Source organism: Heliangelus exortis, chromosome 12 (genome assembly GCF_036169615.1).
Source record: "Heliangelus exortis chromosome 12, bHelExo1.hap1, whole genome shotgun sequence".
Classification (NCBI taxonomy): domain Eukaryota; kingdom Metazoa; phylum Chordata; class Aves; order Apodiformes; family Trochilidae; genus Heliangelus; species Heliangelus exortis.
In genome coordinates, this window is record NC_092433.1 from 17,586,864 (window position 1) to 17,614,855 (window position 27,992).

General features: G+C 47.6%; 2 protein-coding genes across 2 annotated transcripts; one reads left to right on the forward strand and one right to left on the reverse strand.

Annotated features, from left to right (window-relative positions):
• The first annotated feature begins 1,272 nt into the window (after positions 1-1,272).
• Positions 1,273-3,810, forward strand: GPR27 (G protein-coupled receptor 27). Its single transcript, XM_071756321.1, has one exon. The coding sequence runs from the start codon at positions 1,581-1,583 to the stop codon at positions 2,721-2,723; it is 1,143 nt and encodes a 380-aa protein (XP_071612422.1). The 5' UTR covers positions 1,273-1,580; the 3' UTR covers positions 2,724-3,810.
• Positions 3,811-14,198: 10,388 nt separating this feature from the next.
• PROK2 (prokineticin 2) lies at positions 14,199-22,659 on the reverse strand. Its single transcript, XM_071756458.1, has 3 exons — positions 22,382-22,659; positions 18,754-18,879; positions 14,199-15,135 (listed from the first exon to the last, which is right to left on the reverse strand). The coding sequence occupies exons 1-3, from the start codon at positions 22,460-22,462 to the stop codon at positions 15,010-15,012; spliced, it is 333 nt and encodes a 110-aa protein (XP_071612559.1). The 5' UTR covers positions 22,463-22,659; the 3' UTR covers positions 14,199-15,009.
• Between the last annotated feature and the right edge of the window lie 5,333 nt (positions 22,660-27,992).

The window sequence follows — 27,992 nt, forward strand, 5'->3', positions numbered from 1 at the left end:
AGGATTTCAGACGTGTCCTTCACAAGAGGCCATGAAGGAAACTCAGTAATAGTAGGATAATTGCATTTAGCATCTCCAGGGCCACATGCTGGTGCTTGCCTTACATGGCACACGGAGAGGCCTTGCCCTACATACACAAAGATGGCAAAGTGGGAGAGAGAGTACAAGGATCTGTGTCTCACTGGACCACATCATTAAATTGCCCATTACAACCCTGCACCAACACTATGGGTGTGCCAGATGCTCTGTGCTACCCAGGCCAAAAATGTTTCGCTCAGCTCACAAAAACCTGCCCAGCTCTCCATGGATCCCACGTAACTGAGCCTGGGAGCTGGAAGGTGCCTGCATGAAGCAAAAAGCATCAATGAGGGCATTTTGCTACCCCCTTTCTCCTTCTGTCTTCTCAGGAATCCCAGTCATACCCCAAATGTTCGGCTTCTCTGCTTGCAGAGGCAGCTTTTCCATGATGGTCACAAACCTTCCCCTGCAAACCTCCCTGCCCAGCACGGTACAGCACCCCCAAACAGAGCTGCAACAGGCACCAGTGGACCCTGTGTGCAGAGTTAAACGGTGTTTTAGCACAGCTACACCTCGCAAAAGCACACGGGTGGGTGTGACACGGGTGTACCCCTACTGTATGGATGCACAGGATCGATACACGCGTGCAGTGGGCAGTCCCTATGTATGGACACGGACACACCTGTGCCGGGCACACACATCCATCACCTCCAGAAGCTGACGGCTTCACCCTCCCGGCTCCAGAAAGGTAATGCGGGGCTCCCGGAGCCCACGCGGCTGCGGGGTGACAGCAGTGGGTGTCACCCACTCCGTTCCACCCCACCCCGGGGTGGGGATACCCGCGCTCCCCCCCGGCTGCCTCCCAGCTCCACCTCGGCACCCACCCCCGCCGCTGCATCCCCGCCCCCGGTTCCGCGCCGCTCCGCGCCCAGCCCCGCTGCGGCAGGGGGACCTCCGCACCGCTCCGCGCCGCTGCGCGCCTGCCTCAGCCCCTTCGCTCCGCAAGGGCCGGGCTGCGCGGGGGGCGGAGGCAAGGCGGGGGGAAGAAGGAGGAGGAGGAGGAGGGAAGGAAGGGAGGAAGAAGGGAGGGGGATTTACCCCATTGTCCTCGGCGGGAGCTGGGCAGAGCCACCGCCGCTGTGCGCAGGCTCGGCCGGCCCCTCGCCCGGCGCGGAGGAGCAGCTCGCCGGCGGTAAGCGGGTGGGTGGCTCCGCGCCGCTCCGCGCCTCTCCCCTTCCCTTCCCCCCCCCCCTTCCCCTTTCCCCACATCCCCCTCAGCGCATCCCCCATCCCCATGGGGGGGCGGCGGCGGCGGCGGGCGCGGCCCTAGCGCGGCCGCGGTGCGGGGGGACCCGCATGGCCCCCGGCGGCTGCGCCCCGCGGCGCCGGAGCGGCGGCGGGAGGAGGAGGAGGAGGAGGAGGGCGGCGGCGGGGACGGGGGCGCCGGGCAGCGCGGCCCTCGGGCCCGGTGCGCTGCCGCGGCGCTGAGCCCCCGCGGCCCTGCCTGCGCGGAGCCGCCGAGGAGGAGGAGAAGGAGGAAGAGGAGGAGGAGGAAGGACCCGATGGCGAACAGCAGCGAGCTGGGGAGCAGCAGCAGCCCGCACCTGCCGAGCGCCGGCGGCCTGCTGAGCGCCTCCGGGCTGAAATTGGCCACCTTGGGCTTGATCCTTTGCGTCAGCCTGGCGGGCAACGTGCTCTTCGCCTGGCTCATCCTCAAGGACCGGCACCTGCACCGCGCCCCGTACTACCTGCTGCTGGACCTCTGCCTGGCCGACGGGCTCCGCTCCCTGGCCTGCTTCCCCTTCGTCATGCTGTCGGTTCGCAGCGGGGCCGCCTGGCCCCACGGGCCCCTCAGCTGCAAGGTGCTGGCTTTCCTGGCCGTGCTTTTCTGCTTCCACGCCGCCTTCCTGCTCTTCTGCGTGGGGGTGACTCGCTACATGGCCATCGCCCACCACCGCTTCTACGCCAAGCGTATGACGGGCTGGACCTGCCTGGCTGTGGTGTGCATGGTGTGGACCCTCTCCATGGCCATGGCTTTCCCCCCCGTCTTCGACGTGGGCACCTACAAGTTCATCCGGGAGGAGGAGCAGTGCATCTTCGAGCACCGCTACGTCAAGGCCAACGACACGCTGGGCTTCATGCTCATGCTGGCGGCCGTCATCGCTGCCACCCACCTGGTCTACATCAAGCTGCTCTTCTTCATCCACGGCCACCGTAAGATGAAGCCGGCCCAACTGGTCCCAGCTATCAGCCAGAACTGGACTTTCCATGGCCCGGGTGCCACCGGCCAAGCAGCCGCCAACTGGACGGCCGGTTTTGGCAGGGGGCCCACGCCGCCCACCCTGGTGGGCATAAGGCAGGCCACCCACAGCCAGATCAAGAGGCTGCTGGTGCTGGAGGAGTTTAAGATGGAGAAAAGGCTCTGCAAGATGTTCTACATGATCACCTTGCTCTTCCTGCTGCTCTGGTCCCCTTACATTGTGGCCTGCTACCTGCGGGTCTTCATTAAGGCCAGCTCCATCCCCCAAGTCTACCTGACCACCTCCGTCTGGATGACGTTTGCCCAGGCAGGGGTCAACCCCATCCTCTGCTTCATCTTCAACAAGGAGCTCAGGGTCTGTCTCCGAGCCCACTTCCCATGCTGCCAAAGCATCCAGAGCACCCAGGGCACCATCCTTTGCGATCTCAAGAGCTTTGGGATGTAGGGGGGGGCTTTTCTCTTTCTGAGAAAAAAGAAAGATGGATATAATTTTCCATGTTTCTGCATATGATCTCAAGAGAGAGCGTGACCTGTGGGGGACAAACTAAACCACCACCCAGCACCCAAACCTTAGGCTGTAAGAAGCTATTTTATTTATTTTTCTATATTTTGCGTATGCTCTCTTCAGAACATAAAAAGGTTGCTGTCTATGGGAACAGGTACTTGAGCAGAACACCCCCAAACCTTAGGCAGTAAGAAGCTGTTCTTCTTTGTGATTGTGTGGTTTTTAAACAAAAAAAAGAACAAAAAACAGGGCTCGAGTTTCTGGTCTTGCTTCTAACCTTTCTAGACATGATTCCAACAGATATGGATTAAGGCCATGACATTTTGTTTTGTTTTGTTATTCCTGTCTGTTTTGATAAAGGCTTAACAATTTTACTCATGTAATATTTGATAAGGGCCAAGACAATTTTATACTAAAGTTATTTTTTATGACCTCAAGAGGTGTTGTTTTATTATTATTATTTGATTTTCAGTGAAGAACAAGAAGAGGACGTTCCTGATGTGGTCAGAAATCAGTTTTTGGTGGGAGCTGTTGGGTTCATTCATTCTCAAATGGTTTTGAGTATTTGAAGCAGTTACTTTTAACTTTTGCTTGACATGCAGTCAGTGTAGAACTAATTTAAATTTTCTTGTTGCACTATTCATTTGGTAATATTTCAGAACTCTTTGTGAAATGTGATTTTAAAATATCAACTTTAAAAATAATCAACTAACCAGTTTTTAAAACCTAGATTGAAATTCATATTTTACTGCCTTTATAGGAAGTTATCTACAAACCTGGGTAATACTTGTACATTTTGACTGTTTTCTTTAATAAAATATTGAAAACCTTTACTGTATGTAATTGTTTCAGAATGGCAGCATTCTGCTTTGCTGACAAATAACTTGTGTATTGGAAGGTTGTTATGTCTTGTGTCTGAGTAGATTTCACAGCTGAGGTTATTATGGACAAGCACAATCCTTATTTGCTGTTAGATCTCAATTTAGGTGTTTATACTAATAAAAGTGACTAAAGCTATTTTTAAGAAGACTTAAGTTCATGACGGGTGCAACAGGTCTAAATAGTGCCATTTTTTTGTGTGTCTACTGAAACCAAAGTTCTCTCTTAGCTAATGGCTCCTCCATTAATGATAGAAGAGAAGGCATAATTGTGCATCACTAATTTAAGTTGGCAAAGCAGGATTTTAGCAGGGTGAGCACTGTACTCACTGATTAACTATGTTTTTAGTGGGCAATTTACATTTTTTAAGCATGGCATTTTAACCTGCTGTGTTCTGCAAAAACTTCTCTGGAAGTACTTAAACTGTCAGCCTGCTGGCAGGATCCTGACACAAGCTTTTAGCCATCCCAGAGGAAGCTGTCCCTGGTGTGCTTGCTTTCTGAGGCATCACCTAACATTTAGCAGTAAAAAAAAAAAAAAACAAAAACTTGAGCAGTGCTGAAGTGCCACCCAAAGTGACAGCGAGAAGCTCAGTCCCTGTGAAGAAATCTTCATCTGTGCTAAGAGTATTTCTGTAGAGAGCAGTCCAAAGTTGTTAGACATCAGCTGAGAAATAGCTGTCCTGACTGTGAAGTGAGCACAGAAGAGATGCCTGTGACAGTTGGATCAGAAGAGGGCTGAGGTGGCAGCTCCAGATTTAGGGAGGGAAGGAAACTAGGAGGAGGCTTCTGGTTTGCTTTTCTGTCTTGCTTTCCAACCCCAACTCGGATCTGAACAGCAGAGAGGCAACAATTCTCCAAGTGCACACGGAGAAGTTTGGAATTTGAGCTGTTGGTGTAGCCACGGAGAAGGGAGAAGGGAGGAGGAGGATGGAGCTGTACTGATGCTGCAAGAATTGGGCTGAGAAGTGGCACCAGGGATGGAGTCTCCTGAAAGCAAAGCAAGAATTAATGAGCATTTCCAAAACTTCTTGGAAATGCATCTGTGTAGAGAAGGAAAGTCAAAAAAAGTGGATTACAGCAGAAGCTGGTTATGGTGCTAGCTAAATATTCATCCTGGAATATCAGCTCATTGCTTAGTGAATCGAGGGGAGTAATGGGGTGGAGCTGTGTTACTGAGATTTGGGGGGAGTTATATTCCAAGAATACCTTACATGCCTGGTTTACTGTTAGGTCTTTGTATTTCCTTAAAACTTCTGCAATGTAGGGCCCAAAACTGTGGCCTATAACTCAAATCTTGCCTTCTTTTGCCTAATCCTGCTGGTACCCAAGCCAATGTTTTCTTTCTCTTACTCTATTAAAAATGCTTGATACTTTGGCATCCTCTCTCTTCCAGGCTATAAGTAGTACAGTTTTGATTCTATTTAAACCTCAGAGATGGGAAAATAAGTTATTTTAAAACCTCTTCATAGGCTGCAAGGAATGGATTTTTCACTTGTAGAAAAATATAGTTACGTAGTCTATTGTATATGTGGGAGATGAAAAAAAAAAATCACCTTTGAGTGACCTGATGCTTTTATTTAGACTTAGCTCACCAAGCCATGCTGCTGTATTGAATTCTGGTCTCTGTGCATCCCCCATCTCAGAGATGCCCTTGCTGGGTGGCTGACTCTGGTTCTTACCCACTGGAGATAACTGATGCTTTGCTGTCACCCATCAGGGGTAACAAGACCCTACCTTGCTACAGCAAAAGGGGACAAAAAATTCAAAATAAATGCCTGGATCCCATGCCTTTTGCTTGCATGTACTTGCAGGGCTGTCTCAGGACTTCTGAAATACACAGAGGGTGGAATCAGTACTATTTGAAGTTAATTTTATGTTTGAAGTACTGGTAATATCAGGCAGATTATTATCCTGGCCATGCTGGCACAGAAGAGAAGAAACTCCAGTAGATTTAATTCAGGGTTTAGATGGCTGGAGCTTCATTCCAGAAAATGTGAAACTAAATATCAAGGACAAATGCATGGCAGAAAAGGAAAAGAGTGCTATGTGCTGACACACCACCAAACACCACTATCCTGCTGGCTCAGAGTACACCAAGAAAGTATGAAAAAACAGAAAGTGCTGGAGAGGCACCAGGGGATAAATTTGCCTTCTAAAATATGAGGAAAAAAAAAAAAAGATTAAAAAGTTGGAAAAAAAAAAAAAAACCTAGCTTTTCCAAAGCACAGCATTAACATGTTCTCACAGCATCCTTTAGTCTGCCCATAGGGAAAGTGGGTCACTGAGATTAAATGCTTTGACCAAGATCAGAGAAGGGATGTCAGGGAGGATGAAAACCAGCTCCAAATAACAAAAGTAGGCAAATAATATTAAAAGAATGGGCTGAGCACAGGGAGCCATCCCTCATGCTGTTGGGACCTCTGAGGAAGAGCCCAAAGCCTCCATGTCCTCAGCTGCCCATCCAAAAACCAAAGTTCTGCTGCTCTGGCTCAGAAGTACCAAGGGCTGAGACTCCCTGAGAGCTGAGTGGTAATAATTACCTCCCACGTCCACGTGAGAGGTTCTTGCACCTTGTTGTGCAAGTCCTGGCCTCACTTACAAAAATTCAGATGGTCTAAAACCCCTCTCCCTACACCACTGGCCAAAACTCCAAAGTACTTGGAGGGTTTGGGGAGCTGGGGGGCACTGGAGCTCTCCCACGTCCACTCTTCCATCTGCACTTGACCAGAATATAGACTGAGTCCTTTCTGTACCCCTCCAGGCAGTTGTATGATAGTTTTTCATATTCTGGGCAAGATGAGTGCTGAGTATCACAGGAAATACCAATATCATCTCCCCCAGAGGTTCTCCACAGTCTGGCTCAGAGGTCACAGAGTGCTTGGTTTTGCATATCTGTGGTGAAGAATTGCAGATGCAGCAAGAACTGCTGCTGCTCTGGAGAAATCTCAGTTGCTGCTGGCATCTTCACTCACTCACCAGGTATTTAACACATTCCTTGCAAATGTCCCCAGTCCAAACCTTGCCATGCTGAAGGCAGTGGTGTTTTGTTTGTTTTTTTTTAACATAAACTTACAGGTCAGACCAGCCTGAAAAATGGCACTGGTCTGAAACTTCAAGTGTCTCTGGCCATCTCTGGTTTGCTACACTCAAAGGTTGGAGTTCTGTGGGGTGCTGCAGGCTCAGCTATCAGATTTGGAAAGAAATTGCTAGGAAAGGGGCTGAAATATGTGGCCCCAGCCAAATTTTATTCATGGGTAAGGGTCTTATTCCACAGTCACACTAGAGGTGAAAGATGGGCAGGGGCCCACAAGCTGTCATCATTTGCCTTCCCAGCACCACGGGAGACAAAGCTGCCTCCCAGGATGCTGTAAAGTCTGTAGCCTGGAGGAGAAGGGCAGGAAATTTGGATTTTTCTCAGAGCAACCATTCTTTCCTGGAGTTCTACCTGGATGTGGTATAGCTACACCTCCAGAAAGCTCTGGGACTGCCCTGGGACACGTGCTAAGCTTCTAGAGCAAAGCTGGCATTTCCCCCTCCCTTCCCAGCAAAAGATGGGTGGAATTTGGCTGGAGCTCTGCCACTTGCCCCCCAGGGTGAACTCAGTCACCTTGCTCCTGTGCATCACTTGCTCAGAATTGCCAACAACTCAGGCAGCCCCCAGAAGAGTGGCTCCAGGCAGAGTAACAGCCACATATTGGCAGAACGTGATGTTAAGGATCTCCAGGCACTTCATTAACTTAGGCTGCAGATTAGATGATTCTGTGACATACCCAGAATACTCCAGAAACTCTATTTGGTAGCTGTGCTGCAAATACAATTATTAGAAACACAGCAGGGGGGCTGTTTTCTTACAGAGGGCTTCTAAAATCCTCTGTCTTAGCACAGCTTCCTTCCTAGCTGCTGAAAACACTGCACAGGCTACAATTAATTTGCCTGGGATTGTCAGCCAGGAAGCAAGTCCCATGCTGGGGAGTTGGTAAGCTTCACAAGGTTGTAAAGTACACAACGAGTAAAAAGGAATGGAGCCATCAGAGAAAAAACAGACAATGAAAATAGCCTCTTAAAAGCTGGGGCAGAGTCACACTGGGTTGGGGCTGTGCTGATCGAAGTCCTCCCCCAAACCTCCTTTTAGGTATTCATGAAGGACCTATACAATAGGGTAAATCTTTATTCACCTGTTAGTTGGAGAACTGGTGGCCAAGAGCTGGTTTTCCATCATGCCTGCTGCCTGCAGCACTGATTTTCCACAGAGCTGATGCTGTTGGGCATCTCCAAGCCAGTTTTCACTTGGTACAAGTCATTAACTGCCCCACACCTCGGTACCTTACCTGAAAAATGATGGATTATTCTTACCTCTGAAGCACAGAGCAACTGATGGCAAGAGCAGAGCATTATCATGGGTGAACAATTGCTGACTGCAGAAGCTTTCATCACTTAACTTTAAAGTCAAGCTAAGCCTTTAATGCAAGCTGTTGCATTTCTGTATTTCTATTCATGTTTAATGACCTCAGTCCTCACGCTCTGCCTTTGATCTTGTGAGTCACTCATGGTTGTACTGGGGATGTATTTATCAGAAAGTCACTTTATTCAGTGCCACATTTTTCACCTCTGCTGTGACCAGGCTGGTCGTGCCGAGCACTTTGTGTAGGAGGCTTTCAAGTTCAAAGCCAGTCCTGCAAGGGCACAGGGAAGCTGTGAAGTCCCAGTTAATATTAGGCAGCCATTCAGCACTAACAGGGTAGGCAGAAATCAAGAGATTGCCCAGTGAGGAGGAAGCCTGTCCTGAAGTTTCTGAATGTTATTTACTGGTGTGTCATTAAAAAAAAATAATCCTGTGTTTGTGTGTGGATGATTAACCATTGTAACAAATCAGCCAGGGGGGAAGAGAAGGAAGAAGAAAAAAAAAAAAGGGTGCTCCATCTGTGAGATATGTGGTGTGAGCTTGTGTGCCTGCCCACAGCACACCTGCCCAGGGTCCTTGCATGGGCCTCTGGGGCTCAGCCCCAGGAAAAGAAATCAGAAACCCCAGTAAACAGCATCAGAACCCTCCCTGTCTCACAATGATTCACTCCTTTCCCTTTGCTAACTGCTTCACAACACCCATTTTATCAGACCTTCTGAATACCAGTGCTCGCATCTCTCAGCTCCGCTAGCAGAGGTAGAGCTGAAATGGCTTTGTCATTAAGAAGCAAAAAAAATTAAAAAAAAAAAAAAATTAAAATCCACAGAGTGAAACACAGGAAGATTCAGAAGGAAGGGTCTGGGTGCTTTCTGCAGTGAGAGAAAGAGGAATGATTTAGTGGAATATTACCTCCCTCCATCGAACCGCTCAATCTGTCCCCATCTGTCACTGAGCACTTGCAGGAGGGTGATGGAAAGGAAACTGTTGAGTAGCTTGATAGGCAAGTAAATCAAAGAGGCTTTTTTTCCTTTCTTTCCCCCTTTCCTCCCTGATTAGGCCCTACACACACTACACAGCAGGTCCCTCACCATGCTGCACCCAGGGAGGAGAGGGGACAGTCCCAAGGGTGCCACAGGGCTGCAGTGGCTCCAGGGCAGAGGGAGCATCTCTGGGTGCCCATGGGGCTGAGCTGCCCCAGGGAATCAGCTCTGGTGGAGCCCCAGGAGGTACATCTGGGTCTGGAGGAAGGTGGATGAGTGTGCAATATGTTCAGCCAAGCTGCAGTGTGACTGAAAGGGGGAGAACAGGGGCACCAGAGCCAAGGAGATGGCAGAGGCAGAGCCTGGAGCCAGGGGGGGAGAGCAAGGAGGGACAGAGGCTGAGAATCACCTGTGTGCTTCCCAGCAAGGCAGGGAAGGACATGGTGGAAACCAGGCCCTGCAGGACCTGTTGGAGAGGATGGAGGTCCCAGCCCTATTTCCTCCCTGCCCCAAGATGCCAAACTCTCAGGCAGAGATTTTCCTTATTCTATGTTTGTGCAATCTCTGGCTGATGTACACCAGACCCAGCTAACTGAAGGCTCTGATGCAACATCCAGAAGATCCTTTAGTGATTTTGGCAAGTTTTATGAATCCAGGGTGGGGAAGGAGGTGAAATTCCGACACCACTGCAATCAGGAGGTTTTGCCATCCAACCTGAAGGGATGGTGGAATCTTCCTGCCAAGGTTGAGCCCAAGTGAAAGAAGAAATTGGGGAGGATAAAAAAATACCTACTAACTTGACAGGATGCAATGAAATTTTTGGAAAGAGTGAGCACGCCTGCAGCTGTATCACCAGTGCCTCTCCCTGAGCTGCTCTTTCTGGCAGGTCCCATCAAAGAGGTTAGAGATGTGCTCTGCTCCAGTTCAGCCTGGAGGGGTAAATCAAGGGAGGGCATAACTTTGTGCCCCTTGAAATTAAGAGCAGCTTTGCTGCCTTGTGAAGTTTTTGCAGCAAGAGCTGGGGCTGCTGAAAGAGCCCATAAATATCTGCATGAAATGACAGGAGTGCACTCATGTGTGCAAGAGGAAAAAGTCAATAAAGAAGGCTCAGCCCTACTTGCTTGGCTGAAACCAGTCCATCTTTTCAGCCTGCTTCTGAGCTGTGTGACAGCCTTGGGACTTACAAAGACCACATTACATTTAAACCCAGATTTCATTCCTCCCACGTGTTGTGATGTGGCAGCAGAGCACTGGGGTTCTGGGTGGGATTCCCAGCCTGAGAAGGGCTGTGGTGCAATGCAGAACCTCAGGGAGGTCCTGGGCTCCTGTCTCTGGGTGCTGGCAGGGGCACAGCTACATCCTCATCCTTCCCAAACCCTAGCACAGGAACAGTTGTGCAGCCAGGAGCTGTGTAGAGCTCAGACAAATGTTTTATCTGATCCAGGAGATCCAGAACCTTCTGGGGACAGGCACGTGCCTGTAACACATTGATATCTGGTGTACAAAGCAGGGATGCTCTGGGTGCTCATTAACCTGCACCCAGTTTCCCAAGCAAATTGGGGGTTTGCAGGGGAGTCTTTCAGTCATTTGTACACTGTGCATGCATTTTTTATTATTATTTTTCCCCCCTCTACTAACCTATTTCATACTCAGACCTTTGGGAAACCCCTGCCACAGGGGTGTTCACAAATGTGCTACACAACTACACTCCTCATTCCTCCTTTCCTGCACACTTAGCTGGTTCCCTGTGCTGTATTCCAGCCTTTCCCAGCCCTGATGACCAGGAAGAGTGGCTCAAGGGGAGGCACCAAGCTCGGAGGCAGATGGATCCCACAGAACAAGCTGCTTTCCCAAATCCTTGAGCTCTTTTCTGCTGCGCTGGGGCCTCACCCAGCTGTGACTGTCCTTGAGAAGTGACAGGTGATTTGCTGCATGTTTGATGTGCATAAAACTCATCCCCATCCCTGTGCTCAGAATCATTGATCAGCCTAACAGCTTTACCCCCTCTTATTCAGCACTTCATATCTACACAACAGGAAAAGGCACATTGATTTTGCTGTTATCAAAATCCCCTTGTATTTGCTCAGCCTTTTCCCTTCCTCCAACTCACTAATTCCTTCTGGAAAACATGCTGCACATTGTCAAGATCAAAATCCTGAGACATCTTGTTTAAATCAAGGGATTCTTTGCACCTTCTGTTTCTTTTGAATACCCATCTGTGCAGTAATAACAAATCAGAGAGCTGCTGGGGTGAGGGGAGGCAGCAGTGGGGACCTCACTCTGTGGTCATGTTTGCTGTTACCATCCAGCACCATGCCCCATGATGCTGATGAGGCACATTAGCCAAGTCTGGCATCTTCAAAGACACTTTTATATCTTTTAACACACTAATTCTCAGGCAAGAACAAGCTTAACATTTCAGCCTACCTATACCAGTCCATCCCCAGCCACAGTGCTCTCCCTTACCTGAAAGTGCAGCACACAAACAGGATCAGCTCCACATTTTTCCACCAGCAAGCAGCATTTCCTTACCTTAGAAAGTCCTCTCCTTCCCTTTAGGTTCTGCTCATATAAACCCTGGGTTGTGGTTAGGGTTACCTGGGAACACCCAGGCAGCTCTGTGTCCCCTTTGCCACACAACCCAGAGAATGTGTTTTATGTCACTCCCCTTGCTCAAAGATTTTATAACTTTTTTTTTTTTTTTAAGTGACAAAACATCTCCAGGGGAATTATGGGCAGGAGGATGAGTTTCAGCTGAGTTTTCTCCAGCTCAGCAGCAGAGTTTTCCCTCCAGCCCTCAAGGCTCCCAGGTGCTGGCTGAGCCAGCTGGGCACCCACAGCCCCTCAGTGCCTTGCTCCACCTTTCCTAATGAGCTTGGCATCAAATTAAGGCAGCAACTCATTATATGTGGGGGTGTCCTTTCCTGAAATGGCTCTTTGCCAACCCCCAAAAACGATGATAAACATGGAAATGCAGTATTCTACAGCGTATCTGTAGTATCAATATTAATGTAATATTAAAAATTAATGCACACATTTCTATTAATAATTCACAATATTGCCTCAATATTAATAAAATTAAACCAGATGTTGGCACAGAACTCATAAGTGGAAAGAATAAAGGAAGAGCAGAGGTGTACAAATGGTTGTTTACATTCTGAAATATTTCTTCTGGTCACTGGTTTACCTACTATCACTGTAAAGCAAAGCTAAAGGTCTTTTTTCCCCCTTTCACTGCAGAAAGGAGTTAAAGGCACTTTGCAGGTGTTCTTGGGTTGGGGAATCTCCCCTAGGATGGCAGAAAAGATAATTGATTAGGCCAGAGTTCAGGAAATTGGGATGCCAAAGCTTACTCTTCCTTCCCAAATGATTTCTCAAAGCAACCAACCTTCCTTGTGAGCATCAGTTAATGAGAAATAAATTCCTAAAAGGGTAACAATGCCTGCCAAGTGAATATAGTGAGGGTGTAGGACAGTTAGGGTTTGTGACACCTGCAGGGTCACATCTCTCCCCAGGAAGCACCTTCCTAATGTCCTGGCCAGGAGCACCTGCAGGACTTTGCCCTTCCCTAGAGGGTGTGAATATGAACCCAAGTAATTGGGGCTGTTCTCATTACCCAGATAAATGCCTAATCCCAGGAGGTAATTGGCACAAATTACAACTGCAAAGCTGCTCTGCTCTTGCCTGATAAACTCTCCTAGGGGTTCTGTTTGGCAGATCTCAGGCAGTCATCAGATATCAGTGTCCCCTCACTGGGGGGGATATAAACCAGGATTATTCCCTTCAGTGGGGTCACTGGTGGGGATATAAACCAGGATTATTCCCTTCAGTGGGGTCACTGGTGGGGATATAAACCAGGATTATTTCCTTCAGTGGGTGGTTTATGGCAGAGGGAGATGAGGAGCAGTGTTCTCTGCTCTGGTTTGTTGTTTTGAGCATCATGACAACAATTTTTGGTAAAAATGAATGATGCAAGAGATGGGTCATAGATTTTGGCTGCTTCTCTTCTCCTTTGAGCGCAGATTAAAGCCCATGATATTCAGCTCATTTTTCCTTGATAGACATAGACAGAAAAGCAACCCCAAAGCTGCCATTGCCATTGTATCCCTCTCTGCAGACTGGCTTGGGGGGCTTGGGAACGGGCAGGATCAGGTTTGGGGTTTGTTTTTAAACCCAGGTTACTGGAATTTTTGCAGTGCTCCCAGGTCACTGTATTAGCACAGGAATAAGCTGATTTTTCCCAGCACAATCCATCCCTTGGGTTGGAGGTGAGTCCCCTTTAAGCCTTCAGACCCAATACAGGCACTGATCCTATTAATGCAAACCACATGTAAATTTACTATTGGGTCACACCTCAGACTTTCCTTATTTGAGTGTGGTTTGGTTTTGGTTTGTTCCCTCTAAAACCAAAGTCTTCTGCCACCTGGAGAGCTGCTGGATCACCAGTGCAAAGGGTGAAGCAAAATAAAGCAGGAACCCTGGGCTTGGGCTGTTGGGAGGATGCAATCCTATCTCCTGAGACATCTATTTTTCCAGCATGTGCAGGATCCACAAGGATCTGGCAAAATGGTAAAGCCAGTCATTCCTGGAAGGTACCTGGTAAACTCACTGGGACATTTCTCCTCTAAGTAATACAGGTGGCTGCTTTAATGCAGCCATGCTGACTTCTCTCAAACCCCTCCTTGTCATCAGCAGCAAAAAGCACTGATTGTTGGAAGATGAATGACTTCACTTTTCCAGCTCCAGCAGATGTTTGCATGTCTGAGAGCAAGAAATGTGTGAAGCTCACACAAACTATTGGAATTCCAGCTGCAGGGACCCACAAGCAAATATGAAGTTGCAGAGTATTTCATGGAAAACTCACAAATTTTAGGTTTCGGGGCCTAAAGTTGATCCTCTAATGCATGTGCCAAGGAAAACTCCTCATATTAGCAACACAAAGATTCTTCCATTCTCCAAGACTATAGATTGGTTGAGGAGTTCATGCTTTGGAAACTGCTGAGTTTCCTTAAATTTCCTTAAAAGCAGCCAAAGGCCCTTGGTCTTTTGCTAAGCTGTTCATAAGGAGCTCTGGTAGCTTAAAGGAATCTAGTGTGTGATAATGAATCACACTGGAAAAAGGGAAAAAAAAAAAAAAAAAAAGGAAAACCACAATGACAAAATAATGTTATAATATTAAAATAAATCAAATCATATACTGGCATTATTCTGATACAGAATTTTTACACAGCAAATTTGATACATATACAAGAGGTCAGGCAGTGCATTACAATAAACTTCAGGGTTCCTTTTTTAATACAAACTAAATCTTAATACACAGTTTGAGATGATCAGGTAGTTTTACACCAACTCAAGTAACAACAGCTTCCTCTCAGAATACTAAAATAACACAATTTTTTAATGCTTTGAATACTGGAATGCTTTGGTTCCACCTGCCACTTTTTAAAAGTGGGAAAACTACATCTACTGGTTAAACTTTGACCCTAGAGATGTACCTAACTTATAAATACAGTTATATTAATAAAGATATGAAATGCAATGTAAATACAGGGGGGGGGTTGGCTTCACACTAGGTGATTATTCACCTCTCAGTTCAATTCAGGCGTTCCCAAGTGTAAAAACATGGGCAAAAAATTTCCCCAAACTGACAATAATCTTGACTGGTTTCATTCTGGGGTTCAGCTGGAACCATGAAGATCCCATCAGGGATCAGAAAGCATTAAGCTCCTGCCTTCAGAAAGCAGCATTACCTTAGCAAACCTCTTTTTTTGCTTACCCCAGAATGAAAGCAGGAGCCCCTCCTGAAAGCCTTGGCCACTACAGCACAGAAATCTCATCCTCAGGTTTCATGTCAGTGAGGCAGGAGGTGTGGGAAAGGGCTTCCCCTGGCAAGTACCTTGTTTGTCACGACAACAAGAATAAGAAGACATCGAGTGGCTCTGTCTGGTGCAGAACAGGTCCTGCTAAAAAAAGACATCTTCTTTTCTGAAGTCTGGTAAACATCTGAATTTAGTGGGAGAAGTCCTTAGGCAGGCCAGGCCAGAGAGACAGGGACAGGTGTGATGCATCCTCCTCCCAGGGAAGGGAACCTGGGGACAGAAAGCACGGACATCAGGGACAGGGAGCAGAGGGGATGGATTAGGATGAGCAGTGGGGATATGGGGAATGCCACTCTCCTCCCTCCGTGGCAGGAGATCCATGAGAACCACAGCACAGGGGCCAGGCAGCAGATGGCAAAGCCAACCCCATCATAATTCCCTGTCAAGCCACACTTAAGAGCAAAATTTAAAATTAATGTGTAATTCTACATCTGTGGCACATATTCTCCAGTGGTGATGTTTCCTGCACAGGGGTTTCTGTTTGCTCCAATCCAGGTGGCATGGAGCAGCCTTCCAGGCACAGAGCAGCACCCAGGAACCAGAGGATCCCGTGGTAATTCCAGCTGGAAGGCATCTCCATGGGTCACCTCTCCTGACCTGCCTTCCAGCAGGATTCCCTTGCCACAGGGCAGAGGTTCCTCATGTCATCCCACCCTCCTCCAGCCAGGCTGGGACCACTAAAGAAATCCACTGGAATGCACTAAAGAAATCCACTTGTGCCACCACATGCACGTGCACCACATGCACTTTTTACCAATTCCATCACCAGGAGCCCTGCATGAGCTGAGCCAAGTGGGACAGCCTGGTGGGACAGTGTGATTGGGAGCATCCGATGGGATGCAGCAAGGGAAGCACATCCTATATGGATGGTGGCTATAAAGCCACCATTGCCAGCCTGACAGGCAGCCCTAATTCCCTCATTTCCTAATTTCTGTGTCTTTTGAGCCTGCAGTCTTAATATTGAGATTGCTGGTGTCAGTGTGCAAGTTTTCTCTTTAAGAAAGTTGAAGGGAGAAAGTCCCATGTGCATCACACCCTGTGACACCCTGCCAGGAACAGGGGGGTTTCTGGGGACCCACATCACCTGATGTGGGTCCTGGGCCAGCACCACCTGAAGAGCAAGGGATGCTGTGGGCATCCCCACCATCCACCACGGCCCTGGGAGCTGAGAGGCCACCAACTGTGGGTGCTGGGGACTCCCCACAGGAATCACACCTTTTGGGTGCCCACGCACAGCACTGCAGAAAAAAAAACCTAAAATCTGAGCTCAGGGGCTGAGTCAGAGGTATCTCTCAGCCCTCTGACAGCTCCAACGATTTCTTCAAAGCATTACATTCCCTCAAGGAAATGTTCCTTCCAGCAGGACTCCCACACTGGAGATGTTGCTTTGATAACACAGCCTCCTGGGGACAGGCAGCAGGTGACAGCTCTGCAGGGTGGGCACTGTGCCCAGGGGCCTGGGGCTGGCACTGGTGATGCTGGGGCAGGCTTTGCCCCACCACGTGCCCAGCATCAGGGTGTTTGGAGGTGCCAAAGAAACAAGGGAGAGAGGCGGGGGTGATGTGCGAGGTGCACAGAGGCAGCAAAGCCACCCCCGTGCAACCCTCACCTGCCAGGCCCTGCCTCTGCAATGCCAGCTGAGATTGCCAGGAGAGTTGCTGGGAAGGAAACTTGAAGGTGGAAACTCCCACCACCAGCCATCTCCTCCAAGGCTTCTCCAGAGGTCCCCAAGGTGGTGGCACGGCCGTGGTGCTGTTGGGTTTGGACCTGAGCTGCAGGCAGATGAAAGGGTTTGGTGCCCAGGGCAAGTGGTCTCCCAGCTGTCCCCTACTCAGATTTTAAGGGGAGAAGAAGCCTCGAGCAAACTCTCCATCCTTAAAAATCCCTGATTTTCACATTGTGCAGTAAATCAGGTTGCTTTCTCTTTGTCGTGAAGAGCAGTGGGGTAAAAAAATCTAAAATTAAAATCATATAAAACCTCAGTGGCTATGACTGTAATTCTGGGGTGGACAGGCATCTTCTCTGACTGTAACTATGCAGGCAATTATCTTAAAAAAACCAGACAGAATAAATTATTGCCCAGTAGCAATATGCTCGTAAAAAAACCCTAGAAGACAATTTCTCTTATCCTTAGAGTCCTGTTAAAAGCCCTTACAAGAAAAAAAAAACAAACCTTGTTACATTACATAGCAAAAATGAGATTTTGGTCCCCAATACCATAGCAGAAGATTTTAAAAAAAATTAATAATACAGGATTTTGTATTTTTTGTAATAGAATAGAGCCTTGAACTTCCTCAAACTGAGAGAATATATCATAGATTCTGAGCTGAGAAGCCAGGCATAAGACAGTGAGAAAGGCAGTGAACTACTACACATTTACCAACTAAATTGATCACCTTCCTGTCTTCCATGTGAGACAACTCTTGGGCTATATTCTTCCCTGAGGATGGCTCTGAACACCATTAAGCTCCCAGCCTCCCAGCTGACACCCCATTAAGTCTTTTGTATTATTTATTTAAAAACTGCCTTTTTTATAGTACATAATATACATAACTACATATCCTTAAATCAATGTATTTGTTTATATTTTTGTATCAATAATAGTGCCTCATAAAATAATGAGCTAATATGCAACTAGCGTTGTAAATATCTCTGTATATATGTATACATATATATATATTGAAAATTAAGAGGTAGAATAGAAGCAAAGACCACCTGGGGTGAGTTTCTCAAGCCCAAGTGTGTGCCAACACCTTCCCAGTGGCTTTTGAAGGCACCAGGAGCTCTCAGCCCCTGGGGTGTGATGGGGACACTGCTGTTTGATGGCAGACATCATGCTGCAGCAGTGTCCCAGCTGTGTCCCAGCACTGTCTGGGGACACAGTTGTGCTTGTGAATCATAGAATCATAGAATTGGCTGGGTTGGAAGGGACCTCAGAGATCATCAAGTCCAACCCTTGATCCACTACTGCTGCAGTTCCCAGCCCATGGCACTGAGTGCCACATCCAGGCTCTTTTGAAATATCTCCAGGGATGGAGAATCCACCCCTTCCCTGGGCAGCCCATTCCAATGTCTGATCACCCTCTCTGTAAAGAAATTCTTTCTAATGTCCAACCTAAACCTCCCCTGGCACAACTTGAGACCTCTTGTGCCCTCTTGTCTTGCTGAGAGTTGCCTGGGAAAAGAGCCCAACCCCCCTTGGCTCCAACCTCCTTTCAGGGAGTTGTAGAGAGTGATGAGGTCTCCCCTGAGCCTCCTCTTCTCCAGCCTCAACACCCCCAGCTCCCTCAGCTTCTCCTCATAGGATCTGTGCTGGATCCCTTCACCAGCCCAGTTGCCTCCTTTGGACCTGCTCCAGCACCTCAATCTCCTTCCTGAGCTGAGGGGGCCAGAACTGGACACAGGACTCGAGGTGTGGCCTCACCAGTGCTGAGCACAGGGGCAGAATCACTTGCCCAGTGGCACTGAGGTCAGTGGGATTTGCCTCACTCCTGCAGGGATCAGCAGATCGGGAGAGGCTGGGAAGTGCTGATGCTGATTCGGATCATGCAACAAACTGATCAGCAAACAAACTGGAAAGCCTGTATTCCTTTTATCCCTGGATTATTTTCAGCAGAATTCTGACACTAACCTAGTTCCTTAACGTCGATACCTTCAGCTCTGCTCCATAGGGATGCAGAGGGCTGGGAATTGTCAGGCACGGGATGCTTCCCCTCATTTCCACCACACAGAGTTGGTTTTATGCCCTGTGACGTGCAGCCCAGGATAGGGCTGCTTCTCCCTGCCCTGCCAGCTGTGGTCCCAGAGCTCCCCCTGTGCCATACTCACTCGGTGGCTCAAAGGATGGCATTCTTCTCCCAAATTTCCCATGGGTGTGCACATTCGGAGGCTGCGGATCCAGAGGCTGACGGCGCAGCACATCCCTGCCCCGCACTGCTGGTCCCGGTCACAGGCCTGGAGTTCAATGCAGAAAAAAAAAAAAAAACAAACCAAAAAAAAAAGATTCATGGATATTTATTCCAGAAATCAAGAGCTGCCTCAAACAAGTTACCCTGGCTCGTTAAGGCTGAATAACAAGATTTAAGGATGATCCGGAATAATTCTATCTCCCAGGAATCTGGACACGGGGCTCCTGGCAGGGTTCAGAGTGGAGCCCAAGGGGTTTAAAGCCACCACTGCCCAGGGAGCTCTCGGGGCTGAATCCAGGGATCTCAGTGATTTACAGAGCCAGCTCCTGAGCACTGATGGGCTGTGGCACATCCCACTCTGCCTTCCCAGATCCCAGCCTGGTCTGAGCTCAGGCAGCTGCAAGGACCGAGTCCACCAAATCACTCAGGAGTTGTCTTACAGAGAAGCTCAGATAGGAAATTATCCATTAATTTAAAGACTTTTGAGTAACCATTTCTTTTAGTTTCTTATGATAATATCTTAGGGTTGAGTGCCTTCAAAAATGTGTGATAGTTTTATTAGAGAAATACAAGTAGAAGTAGGAAAAAAATACAAGTTTAAATGGGGATTCTATGGTTCTAATTATTTAGAATGACATGTAACTAAATGAGACCTTAAGTGTGGAATAGAAAAAGCTTTGCCTAAGTGTCCACATGCACGAAAACGTTACTGTGGTAGCATTCCCCCTGCAAAGAAATATATTTCAGTCTCTTACTCAATACAGCTTAGATAAGCAAAACCAAAACGCAAACTATTGGGTATGTTTTTAAAAACAGAAACCATGAAGAACAATTTGGGGGTTTGGAAACAAGTTACTGCACGTTTCTTGCCTTTTTATTTTTATTTTTTTTAACAAATCTTATCAGGCTTTTTATTATATGAATTTAATGCAAGACTCAGTCTCCCTTCTCCATTGAAAAATTCCATTAGTTAAGGACCTGTTTATGCCCCAAAGGTAAGCTTAATTAACAGACTTCTCTTTTAATGTCTGTCAGCAGGACTAATAGGCTAAAGACACTGGTCAGCAGTACATAAACTGGCAACTTGTAAAAATGTCCATAAAAGATGATAATGGCTCTGGGGAAGGCCAATTATCAGAGCAAACATTCGCTGGAGGAAAAAAATCTTACAGACCTTACCTTGGGATTTACATGACAAATGCCATCAGACTGTACTCTTCTGGGCAAATATTACACAAGTTCACCCAGCAGAAGCCAGATCAAAATACTGCTTTATAGAACAGCCAGAAATTTAGGGAAAAAGCTGTTGCATTAGGGTCAAGCCATTAAACTGTGTGGATTAGGCACAAATGGCAAATGCTCCCCCTAAACACACGTGTGATGAAGCAGAGAGCTGCTACAGGTGAGCCCAAACACACAGGGTATTTACTTAAAAGACTAAAGCAGATGGAAAACTACCCCTGCAGTCTGCCAGGGAGATGATGCTTACCTTCTAACCTCTCTTTCTCTCTCAAACAAAAAGAATCTGGAGTCACAGGCTCTGCTGTCCCTTACCACTCAGCTCCTGACCCCCTTTTCATCTCAGTTGTATCTCAAACCCCATCCATCTCTGTGGGACTGGTCAAGAACCACTCAGCTATAAAACATGTCTGAGGATGTCCTAGCAAGCAAGGCTACCTAAAACACTGCTCTGGACAACTCCTTTTTAAAGCTCACACACACATATATACATCTGGCAGAACCTTTAAGGCTCCCTTTCCAAAATGTATGAGAAATTTTTAAAATACTCAGCCTGAATGCTCTTGCCCCCACTTCATCTCCAATGTGTAATTCATACCAATATTCCTAATAGCCACAAGCATACCAGTTCATACAATTCATACCAATATTCCTAATAGGACACAAGCAGGAAAGAAATTCCTCTCCAGCACCCCATTTAAACAGAGCTGTAAGGAAGACTCAGGCTAAGGAAATAATCCCAGGTGAAATACCAGCTCCAAAGCCAACTGAAGGCAGCACATGAACCACCACTGTAGTGAGGAAGGTTTGAATCAACCCCTTACCTTGCGAAGGCAAAGAACCTTCCAGGTTCAGAGGATGGGGACAGGAACACCTACATCAGCCCTCACCTGAGCTTTACCCATTCATTAGAAGCCAAAAATACACGAAACTGATTTAAGTAGAAAAGCAGTGCAATAGGTAAGAAAGTAACATCTCCCAGTCTGAATCTATTTTTACTTTTTGAATCTGCTTTTTCCTTGATCTAGTATTTGCTGTTGCTTCCTTTAATGGATTAATTTTTCTGTAAAGGTGTAGCCACAACTCTCATAACAGACTTATATAAACTGGTCCTGCATTGCTGGGAATACTTCTACTTGAAAGGAACCTGAAATTCACAAATATTGGAAAATTCCTTCACACTCTCTGCTCTGAAAATTAATCAGTCCTGGAAACCAAGCTGACATTCAGAGAAATGTCTACAAAACGTTTCGTGGACTTCAGTGAATCCCAGATAGCCATGGAGTAATCTGCTGCTGAGAGTACAACTTGTGATGGTTACAAAAGACACGTAAAGTCCTGAAGGAATGCAAGTGTTGGGTTGTTAATCCAAAGCAAACAAAACAAAACAAAAAATCATTTGACTTCAGAGTGATGCAATGCTTTGGGTTAAATAACGTCCTTAAGAAAAAAAAAAAAAAATAATATTTTCACAACTGAAGTAAATCTCAAGCCTAAAAACAAAAACAGAGAACTCATTTGCAATGGGTGGCTCTGGGAGGGGGGGAAAAAAGCAGCACAGTCATACTCAACAACAACAAAAAAGCAGCAGTGTTTTGTGCTGATTCTGATATCGGTGCCTGCCCTGGGAGCAGTGGGACTGCAGGAACTCGGGGTGCAGGTTTGGGTGGCATGGTGTGGAACTTCCAGCCCTGGAGAAGCAGAGGAAGCCCCTGCACCCTTCACGGACCAGCCTGGGGACAACCCCCTGCCGATCCAGGCATCCCTCGCCCCAAAAGGACAGAGCCCAGACCGTGGCATCCCTCGCCGCAGGGACCTGCAAGTCCTGATATCAGCTACCGCGCAGAGACCCCTCCGTATCGCGACATCACTCACCCGACAGAGCCCCCCGAGCTCTAGTACCACTTAGTCCAGAGAGACCCTCAGCTCAGAGCATCCCTCATCCCAGAGAGACCCCACATCCTGACATCTCTCGTCCCAGGCAGAACCCCAAGCCCTGGCACCCGTCATCTCCCATCTTCCCTCCCCGTCCCGGTTATCACTTATCCCAGAGCCACCCCCGCTGCGGGCAGCCCCCGAATACCCGCGTCCGCTCCGTCCTGACACCCCTCACCCCGGACACCCCCGTGGCCCGGCACTGCCCACCCCCCCCAGAGACCCCCACAACCCACCCCCGGTCCCTCCTCCATCCTTCACCGCAGACCCCAATTCCCATCTCCGAACCCCCGACACCGAACCCCCTTTTCCGCTGCCTGGCGCGGCGGGCAGGACCCGTCGGTGCCATCCGGACCGCGCGGTGCGGTTCTCACCCCGGTGATGACTGCTCCGTGCCCCGCTGCCAGCAGCAGCCCCAGCAGAACCAGCACCAGCACCGTCGGAACCCTCCGCATGCTGCCGTCCCGCGGCCGCGGTCCCTGCGCTCCCCGCCCCGGCCGTTATAAAGCCGCGGGCTGCGGCTGGCGGCGGCGTGAGTCACCCCCGCCCCGGCACCAGCGCGGCCGCGGACCGACGCGCGTAACCACCGCGCCCAGGTGCGCGACTGCGGGGGGAGAGGGAGGAGGCAGCCGGCGGAGGGTTTGAGGGGGAGACCAAAAGAAGGGAGGGGGATGTCCCAGGGGTATCCCGCAAATGTCGGGGGCAGCCTTCGAGTGGGTGAGGGGATATCCCCGGGATTTTGGGGGTATCCCTGAGTGGGTCTTGGAGGGGGGGCATGACATCCCACAGCAGGTGTGGGGGTACAACGCGTGGTAGGTCTTGGGGTACATCCCAGGGGTGGCTGGGGGACATCCAGCAGCAATCCAGGGGACATCCCAGGGATGGTCAGGGACATTCCAGAAATGTAGGGATAGAAATCCCAGTTCTCAGGGGTTATCACAGGGATGGTCAGGGAGCATCCCAGAAATGTAGGGATAGAAATCCCAGCTCCAAGGGTCACCCCAGGGATGGCTGGGGGACATCCAGCAGCAATCCAGGGGACAATCCAGGGATGGTCAAGGAGCATCTCAGAAATGTAGGGATAGAAATCCCAGCTCTCAGGGATCATCACAGGGATAGTCAGGGAGCACCTCAGAAATGTGGGGATAGAAATCCCAGATCCAAGGGTCATCACAGGGATAGTCAGGGAGTATCTCAGGAATGTAGGGATAGAAATCCCAGCTCCCAGGGATCATCACAGGGCTGGTTGGGTGACATCCAGCAGCAATCCAGGGGACATCACAGGGATAGTCAGGAAGCATCCCAGAAATGTAGGGATAGAAATCCCAGCTTTCAGGGATCATCCCAGGGCTGGCTGGGGGACATCCCACAGGAGGTCAGTGACAGCACAGAGCACGTCCAGAGGGGATCCCACAGGAGGTGAGAACACATCCCACAGTGGGTCAGTGGTAGCCCACAGCTGCTGGAGCCAGCCTGGAGGCTTCTCTCAGCTGCAGCATCCACGTTCCTTCTGCTTGTGCTCCTCAAGATCCCTGGCCTGCAGCAGCCTCAGCAATTCTCCTGCCAACCCACACTCAGTGTTCCCCCCACAGCCCTCCATGAACAGGAAATCCAAGGTTTAATGACTGGTGGTGCTCCCTTTGGGCACCTCCATCCCCTGTGGAGAGAGGACATCAGAGCCCAGTGACAGTCAGTAAAACACATGCAGAGTTTCTTTCCCTGCTTAGCTCACTCTTTTTCCTCTCTATTTTCTTTTCCTTACTTTTCCAGCTTTTTATACGAGTTTCTCTCCCTCCTAATCCTTTCTCTGTCCCTTTTCCTACCTCACCATCCCCACATCCATCCATCCATCCATCCAGTCCCCTCATGCTGCCCCCCCTGCTCTCACACGTGGGTCTCTGTTCTCTTAGATTTTTCAACTCCTCTTTTTTCTTTTTTTTTTTTTTTTTGCCAAACAGGAAGGCTGAGCCTTTGCAGATCCCACATTTCCATGAGGCCTCAAACAGTCTCATTCTTCAGCTGAGGCAAGTTGAAGCTCAGCTGAAGGGGAGCTTATGAACACACCCAGTGTCTCCACACACTCCCACTCAGCTCAGTCCCAGCCAGGAGCTGTCAAATCAATTCATTAGCAGCATCCCCTTGGGGGTCCATCTGTCTGGAGGTGTTTTCATTACAAACGTGGCCTTTTTAGGTGCTTTTGGCTATTTGGTAAAAGCACACTCAAGATCAATATGGGCTGAGTAAATTGAGCTTTACTCCAAGGATGCTTTACAAGTAAATTGGGATAACCAGTTTTGATGGGGAAGTATTAAAAATAACCAGGATGGATCCAGAGCTGTTATGGAGCTGAATTGTCACTTATTTAAACCAGAGGAAGGTATTATCTTGTTTTAAATTTTACCTATATCCTAGAAACTAAAAATGAAAAGATGAATGATTGGTTTTCTTAATCCCAGGTGCCCAAAACTTTAAAAAAACCCAAACAAACAAAACAAAACCAAGTAATTTTCAGCTCTGAAACTCCCAATCCTTCAAACAGAAATATAAAGGGGGAAGGGAAGAATTCTATGTAGTTTTATGCAGACTCAGTCATTTTTTTCAAAAGCCATTTCACAAAAAAGGCAGCATTTATGAAAAGTTGCCAGTCCTCAGCCTGGCATTATACATTAAGATAGGTATGCTATAGACTTACTAACATCCACCCTAATGCAAGTATTCTTACTACTAGGTTGCACCAGAGATGGTTTGCTATGAGAAGAGATCTTCTGCATCTACATGGCCTTTAGGTGATTAAAAATTGTCACAAAATATAAATTAAATTCAGTCAAATCATTGCTATTTATAAAGAAATGAGGAAAGTGAAGTTTCATTTATAAAGAAAGTGAAACTCAAGGATGTGAATCTCTGAATTTCAGTGTCATCACCTCCTAAATAGTTGTTCAGCTACAAAAGTAGTGAAAAGTCACAGTGTCTGAAATACAGATCTTCTATCTCCCAAATGCACCAGAATTTCAGAAGTCCTTTTATTCTTTTGATCAACTTCCCAGGATAGCCTGATGTTACTTTCCTCAGTTTCAACATCCTTTTGCATAACTGGATTTCTCCAGAACCAATTCATTCTGAAACAGGGAACATTTCTCTTAGTATTCCTTTCTTTGCTGGTACAATACCAAAAATTCCCTGGAGTGGGGATGTGATGACAGATGTGGGATACAGCTCAGCCTCTTGCAGGAGCAGCTTTCCAGCTTCTCTCTTACATTATCACATTTACAGAAGCAGAGAACCTACATGCTTAGGGTGGGAAGAGACCTTAAAAATAATCTAGTTCACACAGGTATCTCCATTCCTCCACATAGATACTTTTCCTACTGACATCTGCAATACAATCCCATGAATCTACCCCCTAAGGACATTTTTCCTTCCGTAGGGAAGCACCCAGCAGTGGGATGCAGTGCAGTCACCCTGTGGGCAAAACTTCACTGGAGCTGCAGCTTTGGCTGTGCTTGGGTTGGGTTGGTAAAAACCTTTTTCCCCAAGAAGGAACCCAAGAAATCCCATTTTCAAATCCCCTTCACAAATCCACTACACTCTACCATAAAAACTTCTAACATCTGAAGTAGGGAATATAGCTCCAAATGAAACACAATACTTTAGATTTGACACAGTGCACTGATGACCATCCAAAAATCCTCAGTTGCTTTAAGAACCCAGACTGAAATACCCATTTTTAGCTTTCATTGCAGTTGGCAGCTCCCAGGTGCTTCTCAAAGCCTCAATTTGCCTGAAAGCTGACTATGAGTAGGCATTCATATAATTTTTTGGCCTATTGAAGTGATAAAGCACTACAGAGTTTACAGATTTCTGAAGACTAAGACTGAATACATCAGCTATTTAAAAGGACAATTTTCTCATAAAAGAAATGAGAAAAAGCATATAATGTGAGACAGGGGAATTAACTTTTTACCTTAAAACTCTTGTAATAATGACAGAATCTAATTTGTTTCATCTTTCACACTGTGCATCCAACAATGGTCTGAATTCAGCAGAGTGGTGCAAGTTTGCTGACTCTCGTACAGGAAGAATACACTCATCTATACAGAGATAATACAGAGATAATACAGAGATAATACAGAGATAATTCACTCATCAGACAGATTTACAGTCAAGGTGTGGACATTCACCCAAGGGCTGCAAGACCTCACATCACTTGCCTGGGATAACCTAACCACACCATTCATGCAAGAATATCCCAATTTCTCAGCTGTAACCTGGGTTGGAATCCCACCTCTTTCCCACCAACATTTCTGCTTTATGGCAATAAATGGCACCCAGTGAAGCAGAGGGCAGCCCAGGCCACCCCTCTCACAGGTGATGAGCTTAGGACCCTTCTTGATCTTTCATCCTTTGTCTTGGGAATGGTACAGAAGGCAGAAGAGGCCCTTTCTGTTTGCATTTACATTAATTTGGGTCCCCAGCATTCACAACATCTGCAGTGTTTTAAGTTGCAAGGTTTTTTATGAATTACTTCTAAGTTTTCTGCCCCGATGGGGCTGAAGTTGGCCAGTGACTTCAGAAGTCACCAGCACCCAGCTGGCTAAGAAATGGAGGCTTCATACCTGCAGTCTCACCAAGATGGTAAAACCCAGCTGGGATCTGAGCTGTAAAGGGTTTAGCAAGTCTGGGCACCCCCCAGGATGATTCCAGATCATGTTGCCAGCAGCCTGCGTAGTTGTGTAACGTAAAGAAAAGTAATTTAGACCTCTCCATGCAAGTCTCACACTTGTTGCCTTTTGGAGATGTCCACGAGACTGCTGCTTGTGGGAACTTGTAGGACAGAGGGAGAGGTCAGCACATCTCTGCCTGGTGTGGGCAAGGAGGAGAGAGGCAGCAGCACGTCCACCCCATGGATGAGAAAGCAGGAACCACTTCCCATGAAGCCACAATGGTCACTTGTCCTGATGGCCACTTGTCCTGATGGCCACAGCTCAGGCTCACATCTGGCATCTTCTGACATCAAGCAAACTGATTTTTAAAAAGTCCTTTCTACTTCAGTAGTAGAAAGGGCACTGTAATCTGAATTCCTACTAAATCAAGGCATAAATTTCATTCGGGAATCCTAAATATAGAGAGGTAAGTTGGGGTTTTTTTGAACCAGAACATATCTCAAGAGAAATCAAGCATGGACTCAAAACAATGAAGAATTCACTGCTTCTCTCAGAAAACAGCTCCCACACTTGAAACCTCCTTTGAATTTTACTTACTTGGACCAGCAGATGGTATTGAGCTCTCTAATATCAGGAATTTTTACATCCTGCCTGTAATTATTGAGCCCCCTTACACTCTCTCTACAAAGCAACATTTTTGCCACCATCAAATTACTTGGTAGCTCATCCCCAAGCCCTTCCAAACAGATCAACAAACTTTATGAAGTTTCTGGCATGATTTCAGGAAAATTCTCACCCCATACCATCAGCCATGGAGCTCTATTCTAGTTATACATTCCTGCAGAACTCTCAGCATGCAAACAGAAACAGCCTCGTGAATACACAAATAAAAATAAAAGGGGCTCACAAAGATCTCCAGAAACAAAAGGAAAACAGAAAAAAAAAAAAAAAAAAGGAGAAAAAAAAAAAAGAGGGGAAAAAAAAAAAAAAAGAACCATTTCAAAGTGGTTTTATGTCTGAGGCCAGCTAAGAATAGTTGTAAGGAGCTGCTGCTCTAGTGGTGTGTCCCCAGTGCTGCTGTTGTCATAGGAGTCCATGAAGAACCTTATGTAAGGAAGATGATGGTTCTGCAGGGTGTTAAAAAAGAGCATTTAACAGCTAAGTGCTAATGTTCTAGATTAGGGAGTCTTAGTCCCTTGCTCTGCGCTGCATCATGTAACCCCATGAATCATTTTCATTGCCAAGTTCAGATTCTCCTGGCAGCTCAGGGGGACTGGAGTGGAATATTACTGAGGCTGCTCATGAAGCAGTGGCAGCAGTA